This window comes from Pteronotus mesoamericanus, unplaced genomic scaffold, assembly GCF_021234165.1.
Source record: "Pteronotus mesoamericanus isolate MK-2021 breed Mesoamerican mustached bat unplaced genomic scaffold, CSHL_Meso_final scaffold_232, whole genome shotgun sequence".
NCBI classification, from domain to species: Eukaryota; Metazoa; Chordata; class Mammalia; order Chiroptera; family Mormoopidae; genus Pteronotus; species Pteronotus mesoamericanus.
The window spans coordinates 14,445,792-14,454,722 of record NW_026555311.1 but is presented as its reverse complement, the minus strand read 5'-3'; the positions used below and the strand labels follow the sequence as shown (position 1 = coordinate 14,454,722).

Here is an 8,931-nt window from a genome sequence, read left to right as displayed (position 1 = left end):
ACCTAAACCCAAGAGGGCAGCTATTGCAGCATCCAGTTCATCTTAAGGATTTCAATGATTATTATGCAATAAATACGCTGGTTTTAAAATACATACATACATGAATAAATAAGGATGTATGCAAAGTTCGAGATAAAAGGATATTCACTAATCTAGTGACCTAATTGTCTATTAGTGAGTTTGGTTCAGTAAATTATCCATATAATAGAATGTTATGCAGACAGCAAAATCATGTTGTGAAAGTGTATTTGACAAGAAAAGTCTGCAGTAATAATTGAAGAAAGCAATTAATTAAATACTCTGCATGGTATGTTTTCCTGTTTTTGTTAAAAAATATTTTGTACATATATACACATGTAAAATACATATGCATACATATATACATATATTTGGTGGTTGATGTCTTTTGCTTATGTGTGTATAACATTTAAAATTTGATCACATTAATTGTATTGCTTACATTGTAAAACAAAGCTATTTAAAATGAATGTGAGCTTTTCTTGTCTATTAATATGAATTTTTAAAAAATGGGTTAGATAACACAAAGTTCACAGTACTTAGCTGATGACCAATTTTAGTTCCTCTCTTCCCTAGTGACAGTAGTTGTTCAAGCACAAATCAGCAAATGGCAGATCTGGGATATAGTTGAAGGAATTTAGGCAACAGATTTGCATCAGGTAACTTCTAACGCTCCTTGCAAGTCTGACATTTCATGATTAATTCAATTCTCCCCTAATTACCTCTTAAATTACCTGGGCTAATACAAAAATATTATATATCGAATATAACTAAACTTTGTATTTAATATTTAGTAGCTGCTGTCTTCTAGTACCAGCATTGATTGTGAATGGAGGTGGGTGGTGTGAAAAAAACATCTGGCACGGAGGAGGGCCGATGCAAATCCCAGCCCGCCTCCTCATATACAACTCTCTGGCCTTTTTTTTTTTTTTTTTGTGAATGAGCGGTAGTTCTTCGCCCTCAGAGCAGAGTCAGTGAGAGATATAACTTTAAGAAAGGATATTATTTTCCTTTTCTGAGTAGTTGCTGGATGTGCTATCGCAGTGGAATACAGAGACCTTTGCAACCGCCAGGGAGCGTGGGGGGTCATTCAGGAGCTTGAGATTCAATCAGTAAAGGACTACTGGGGATATGTCTCTCTTGGCAGAGAGCGCGAGGCACGTGGGCCTATCCTCACGGGCCTCACCTGGCCTCCACTGGCCTCCACTGCAAGGCGCTAGGAAATCGCGCTCCCAAAGGGCAGACAGCGGAGCTGCGCGCAGGGCCAGGGACTGTTTCAGCGAGGGTGTCCCACGTCTCCCACGTGCGCGCCAGCGGCCAGCGGGTGGGGGTAGGGGGCGGAGCGAAGGCGGTGGGCGGGGCGCCAGATGCGCGCGCGGGGAAGGGGTGGGGCGCGCAGTGTTGTCTGGGCCGAGCGGGCGCTCGTCTTCCTTCCGTCCCAAGGCCCGGCTGGCCCAGCTCCGCCTCTGGCTCGGCCTCTCTCTCCTCCCCGGCCGTCCCTCCACCCAGCCGTTCCTCCCTCCCTCCTCCTCCTTCTCCTCGGTAGGGTGCTTCTCCAGCAGCCAGGCAGCATGGCGGCCGTGGAGACACGGGTGTGCGAAACGGACGGCTGCAGCAGTGAGGCCAAGCTCCAGTGTCCCACCTGCATCAAGCTGGGCATCCAGGGCTCGTACTTCTGTTCGCAGGTAGATGCCCGTTGCTCCGCGGCGCCGCCGCCAGCGCCGCCTGACCCTCTCCCCTTCCCTCTCCGCCAGCCCCTGCGGCGGGTCAGGACGCGCTCCTCCTCTTCCACGGCAGGCGCGCCTGCTGCTCTTCTTCCTCCCCAGGTTTCGCAGCGCTGGCGCCCCCCTCCCGCCTCCAGCGATCCCGGGCCCTGCGGGACTGGGGGCGCATGCGGGGGCGGGGGCGCTGTCTCTCGCGGCCATGTGGGGTGGAAGCGGAAGCGGACTTGCCCGGGGTCGCCGGGCTGCCCTAGGGAGCCGCACTTACGGGTCGGTTCCTGCCACGAGTATTCTGCCGGGACGGGGGCTTCCAGGTGTGCGGGTTACGGGGCAGGTGGGGACGCCTCGGGAAGGGGGCGGCCCTAGCCGAGCGAGTTGTCGTTGCCGCAGCTCCGGGCAGGGCTCCTGTATTGGTTCGCGGGGCGCTCCGGGTCCGGTAGTCACTCTGGTCACGGCGGGATTGGGGTCGGAAGAGATCCTTTGGGCTTTGAGGAATGGGTTGCCTGGGGACGGTGGAAGTCGCAGGGAGGAGGAATGCTGGCTCCAGCTCCACCTCCGTCCTCGTGTTTAACTATCTCGCTTTGACACTTAACTTCGGGGGTGATGATGGAGAGAGGTCTGTGTAATTCATTATTTTCCTTTGGCATCCAAAGTTATTAGTTTAGAAAACCATAAGTTAACCGTATGAGTCACTTTGGCATTCACTGAACTTACCACTGAATGAAAAAGTGCTGTTAAGGGTTATGCTTTAAGGCTGTTGTGTATTTTAATAAGTTTTGTGCAGTGGAGCAAACCCTGCATTGAATGGGGTCCTGACCGAAACGTGTGCTCATGTTTGTGTTTACTGAAAAGTGCTACTGTTCCGGCTGCATTTCGACACTCGGGATTTTGGCAGAGCCATAGTGGCGCGGCCCAGGTTTGTAGAAGACACATGAATATTCAAGTATTAAATTGGTAATGCCCTGGTGGGGAGAAGAGCATGAACATAGAGTCTGAAGATCAGGTCAAGATCCTGCCCCTGCCAATTACTATGTGATCTTGAATTAGTCAAGTTACCCAACCTTTCTAAGCTCCAATTTCACCATTGTACAGAGGGGAAAATATTTTACTTACGTATTTCATAGGGTTGTTCTGAGCCCCAGATTATCCAATGAATATGAAATACTGGTAATATCTAAGGCATATCTTTAAAGCCCGCCAGTATGATATAACACTGCCATATGTAAAAGTATCAGTGACTGGAATGAAAACAAATACTTAAGAACAATAAATACAAATAGTATAAATATTTTAAATATATAAACATGAAGTGTGCAAAATAAACATATAAGTAAAATCTGTAAGTCAAATCACTTGTAGATAAGCCATAGTAAGAGAGCATAGATATCTATGTTGTATAGGTCTTGTTTTTGGATAGGATATGATCCTTGACCTTGTTAGTATCATTTAGAAAAGGTTGCACAAGGGGAAGTGGTGTTCATTCTAAAAATAGCAGTGGGAATACTCAACATACTACACGTGGAAAGAGTTCTTTTGTTTCTTTAAAACAATTTTCAAATTATCATTTGTTGAGGCCTGTGTGGGACCTGGACTTAAAAAAAAGCTCCACAGTTTCCTTTTGGAAATTGCGTACCATTTGAATAGAATAATGTGGTTTACATTATGTTTAAGATTAGGTGGGCATTGTAATGCTAAATGAAATAATATGTACAGACACTTATCTAATGAGATTTTAAAAAGATACTATGAAACCATACTCATCAGGCATAGGTGGTATTCTCTTAGGCATGGTAGTATTCAGTACAAAGAACATTGGCTCATGGGATTTGTAGAAAAATTCCAACCCATTTGGGAAAGCATGCAGAGTTTATTCAGTACTGTAGGATTGGAGTTATTTCATGTTGGATTCTGCAGGTATGTTTCTGTAGTAACGGTATACCTGTAACAACGGTAACAAACATATCCCAAGTTGCTCTCACACTGTCTTCTTTTCTATTACTACCTCCTAGGGTCAGTTTTTAAAATTTTTCACTGAGTCAGTTGTAGTGGTCTCTTAATGTACTTCTCTACTGTAGTTCCCCATCGTGCAAACACACACAAACAACCAACCAAACAAAACCTTTTCTACAAGAGTTATTTTTCTGTAGCATAGCACAGTGTGATTATGCCTATGGTCCCCCCATAACAAGTAGAGTAATATCATTGCTAGCCCCATAATCAGGGCACCTCTTCTGAGTCGTCAACTTTATTCTCTTGCTGTAACCAGAGGTTGTACTTACATTCTTTCCTTCACCCCAAATGTAACCTGTCTTCTGAAATCTCAGCTATTCTTTCAGTCCCAGATTGAGACTTTGATCAAATCACTTACTTTTTCTAAGCCAATTTCCACATCTGTGATGAAACTAGGGCTTCTTCTTGCCGCTTTTCCAATCATCTTCACTAGGAGTAGCCTGTCTTTCCTCCACTCCTTGCTTCTCTGCTTCCCAGCCTGCCTTGCCTAACCAGCTTGTCTTTGGAAACAAAACTACAAAACGCCTTTACAGAAGGGAGCCTTTCCCAGTTATTCTGTCACACTACCTTGTTTATTTCCTTTATAATTTATACAATCTAATTATCTTATTTGTTTTTTTATTTATCTGTTTTTCAATTTCTGATTGAAGTGAGCTTCATGAATAAAGTTACCTTGTTTGCTGCCCCGTCGTCATTTTTCAACACAATGCTTTATATGCAGTAGGTGGTCAATAAATTTTTTCTGTGTGTAAATAGGTATATTTATTGAAAACAGTTGAAGGTTATGTATCAAAAACATTATCAGTGTCACTATTTTGACTTAATAATTTAAATTCTAGAAAAATAAAGAAAATTTCATGAGTGAGCACAGACTCATTGCCATAAGACTGATATACTTTCTATAGAGTGCACGACAAGTTGACAGGTTGGTCTTTTCATGGTGTCAAAAAGTGACACAACATAACTGAGCCTGAAAATGTTGGCTGAATGCCAGTTCACTTTACTACTGACATGGGATCATCCCTTAGCTTCTTTTCCTTTTCTTTAAAAAAAAACAAGATACTGAAATTTGTATTTTGGTAAAAATTTTGAAAGTTGATTTTTCTTTAAGGTAAAAAAAAAATTAGTATTTAATATTTTTAGTATTTGGTTTACAGTAAAAGTGAGAGGAAAGTATAGAGATTTGTCATATATTCCTTGCTCCCAAACATGTATAACCTCCTCCATAATCAATATTACTCATCAGATTGGTACACTTTTTACCAAGGATGAACCTGCATTGACACATCATAATCATTCCAAATCCATAGTCTGCTATAAGGTTAATTCTTTTTATTTTTTTAAATTTATTTTTATTGACTTGAATGAGGGAGGAAGGGAGAGAGGAACATTGAGTTGTTGCCCCACTTGTATTTTTTGGTTGATTTTTATATGTGCCCTGACGAGGGATCTAATCTACAACCTTGATGTATTAGGACAATGCTCCAACCAACAGAGTCACTTGGCCAGGGCTAGGGTTCATTCATAATGCTGTGTAATATGTAAGTTTTGACACATGAATAATGACATATATCTATTACTATACCATACATACTATTTCTGCTCCCCTGAAAATCCTCTGGGCATTGCTGGTTCATTCATCCACCCTTCCATCCCCACCAACACCTGGAAACCACTGATTTATTTTATTGTCTCCATAGCTTTGATTTTCCAGACTGTCTTATATTTAGAATTACTGAGTATGTAGCCTGCTTAGATTGCTTTCATTCACTTAACAATATGCATTTAAGATTCCTCCATGACTTTTCATGGCTTGATAGCTCATTTCTTTTAAAAGCTAAATAATATTCCACTGTCTGGGTATATCACAGTTTATCCATTCACTTACTGTAGGACATCTTAGTTGCTTCCAAGATTTGGAAATTATGATAAAGCTGCTATGAACATCTGTGTGCAGGTTTTTGTGTGAACATACAAGTTTCCAGCTCCTTTGGGTAAATATCAAGGAGCATGATTGATTAATTGGATTATAAGAGTATAATTCGTTCCATAAGAAAACACACTGTGATCAAGATGGCAGAGGAGTGAGTGGAAGTCACACTGACTTTCTCCCAGGACCAACCTGGAATTACAACTAAATTGTGGAGAAATCATCTGGAACAAACAACTGAACAATAGTGAGCGAGGAGCCTTATAACCTCGGACAGACAGAAGAATCGGCTTTAGTGCAATCTAATTGGTAAGGAGTGCGGTAGAGACTCGAGAAAAGGCGGGCAGGGGGCCCACGGATGGCAGCACCAAAAGGATATTGAAATGGCCAGTTGGATCCCCTTGAGAAGAGCGGGGTCTAAACCATGAGCGGGGGTCTCCAGTCTACAGGACACAGATAACAGCCAGCTGCGAAAAGCGGCACGGTTGCTCTCTGCCAGAGACAGGTGGCTGGAGACACAAAGGGTTGTTTAAAGGGCCAACACATAAATTTTTGTTTGCCGCCACTTACCCTAGGCTTTGGCAAAAGTGGGGACAGAGTGGGCTGGAGACACCTGAAGAGAGGCTGGGGAAGGAGGCTTTGGAGAGAGAACTGTGAGAGTAGCCAAGGGAATCCTGGTGCTGACTCATCAGCAGCCATCTTGCTCAGGCAGACCTTTCCCCTGAGCTGAAACATCACGACAGAACCCAATAACTCTGCCCCCAGGAGGCTCTGCCTAGGCCTGGTAGTGCTAAAACTTGACAGCCGAGTACAAAGTAGCAGCCACAGATAGTAGATCCCTGGCTAACGGGGGTACAGAGTGGTCTAGAAACACTTGAGGAGAGACTGAAGACAGAGGCTTTGGAGAGAAAGGAGAGAGTAGCCAGCGGGATCCTGGTGCTGACTCCTCCCCCATACGGCAGCAGCCATTGGGCTCAGGCAGACACTCTCTGAGCAGCAGCAGCTTGAGAGGACCCAATAACCCTGCTGCCAGGAGTGACTTTGCCCTGCCCTGTGGTGTCTCTTAAGTCAACCTGCTGAGTGCAAAGTAACTAGGTTAACAGCTGAAGGAGACAGCCACAGGCAGTAGATTCCTGGAAGTCTCGAACAGATTGCCTAAGGTATGACAGGGTCAACATCTGACATCATCAGAGGCAGATCAGAAAGAAAAAAAACCCAGCAGTCTCCTACCAGAGAAGTTCACACCACAAAGTTAGGAAATCAAGACAGATCAATTTAAGAAGCAGAAGCAAAAAAGAGGAGTCTCACAGATAATGGGAAGACAAAGAAAAATCCCCCAGTCGAAGGGAAAGGAGAAATCCCCACAAACAACTAAATGAAATAGAGGCAAGTAAACTATCAGAGACTGAGTTCAAAACAGTGGTTCTAAGGAAGCTCAGTGAGCTCAGAGAGAATTACAAAAAACAGGGAAACTACGAGGAACTTACTGCAAACTATATCAGCATGAAAAAGGACATAGAAACTATCAATAAGAGACAGGAGGAAATTCAGAATACAATTTCTGAATTAACAGTAGAAAGAAACAAAAGCAGGCTTGATGAAGCAGAGGAACGAATCAGCGAGCTGGAGGATAAAGGAGAAAATAGCTCCCAGAAAGAGCAAGAAAATGAAAAAAGACTCAAAAAGAATGAAGAAGCATTTAGGCAAATGCAGGACAACCTGAAATGTAGTAATGTCCATATGATAGGGATACCAGAAGAAGAAGAGGAGGAATGATAGAGAAGCTGTTTGAAAAAGTAATGATGGAAAACTTCCCTAATTGGAGGAGAGAAAAAGTCACACAAGTCCAGGAAGCACAGAGGGTCCCACTAAAAAGGAACCCAATGAGGCCCACTCCAAGACACATTGTTGTTAAAATGGCAAATATCAAAGACAGAGAATCCTAAAGGCAGCAAGGGAGAAAGGGGTAGTAACATATAAGGGAGCCCCGTATTGCTAGTAGCTGACTTCTCACCAGAACCACTACAAGCCAGAGGGAATGGCAAGAAATATTCCAAGTAATGAAAAGCCAAGGTCTGCAACCAAGACTGCTCTCCCTAGCAAAGCTCTCAATTCAAATGGAAGGTGAAATAATGAGTCTCCCAGACAAAAGAAGGCTGAAAGAATACACTTCCACCAAACCAGCATTGCAAGATATGCTAAAGGGACTGCTTTAAGAAGATGAAGAAAAAGAGTCTATGAATACCCAATTTCTTTCACAGTCACCAATACTTCACATTACCAATTTTTTTAATACTTATTAATTTGATTGTGACAATGATGTGTTATTTTTATTGTTACTTTATTATTTGTTGAAACCAAGCCTGTTTTTGTATATTTCCTTCCTATTTGTATTATTTTTAAAAAGCTTTAAATGACTGGTATTCTTTATCCATTTGTTGATTAAATATTTGTGGAATTTTTTCCCAGAACAAAGCAAAACAAACTATTAACTCTTTTATTGATATGTTGCCAATACTTTCCTATTCTATTGCTTGTCCTTTAACTTTTTTTACGTGACTATTACCGTATAGCCTGAAATGTTTAATACAGTCATATTATCAGTATTTTACTTTATAGCTTCTGGGTTTGAATATGTTACTTGAGGGTAAGGAAAATATTATTTTGTATTTTCTCCTAAAACTCCTTAGATTTTACCTATTGATTTTTAACTCACCTGAGTATTTTTTGTATAATGTGTGACATAGGGCTCTATATTTGTTTTATTTCAAGTAATAGTGATCCATGCACATTACATGTTGAATAAGCCTTATTTTCCCCATTGATTTGAAATATCAATTTAATCATATATTACTTTGTTGGAAAGATGTATACGTTTGTTTCTAGAATGCTCATTTTATTTCATTGATCTACTTGATTACTTCTGTGCAGGTGTCATGATTGCCGAGATTTTATAATGGATTTAAATTTTTTAATATTTTATAATGGATTTTGGCATTTAAAAAAATAAATTCAATCAATCTGCATTTATAAAAAAGTGAAAGTAGGAAGAAACTCCTGCCTTTTGTGACCACATGGATGGAACTGGAAAGTATTGTGCTACATGAAATAAACCTGCCGGTGAAAGACAAATACCATATCATCTCACCTATAAGTGGAATCTATTCAAGGAAATAAACTAACAAAATAAACCACAGGCAAGGAAACATGGAGCAGTCTGAAAGTGACAAGAGGGTAGGGGGAAGGAGGACA

The 8,931-nt window shown here is 41.9% G+C and overlaps 1 protein-coding gene across 1 annotated transcript in view; it reads left to right on the top strand.

The window, feature by feature from the left end:
• The first annotated feature begins 1,412 nt into the window (after nucleotides 1-1,412).
• Nucleotides 1,413-8,931, top strand: part of METAP1 (methionyl aminopeptidase 1) — a 92,388-nt gene continuing 84,869 nt past the window's right edge. The window contains exon 1 of the mRNA XM_054591703.1: nucleotides 1,413-1,703. Coding sequence (XP_054447678.1) covers nucleotides 1,590-1,703 — 114 coding nt within the window. The 5' untranslated portion in view covers nucleotides 1,413-1,589. The remainder of the gene's footprint in view (nucleotides 1,704-8,931) is intronic.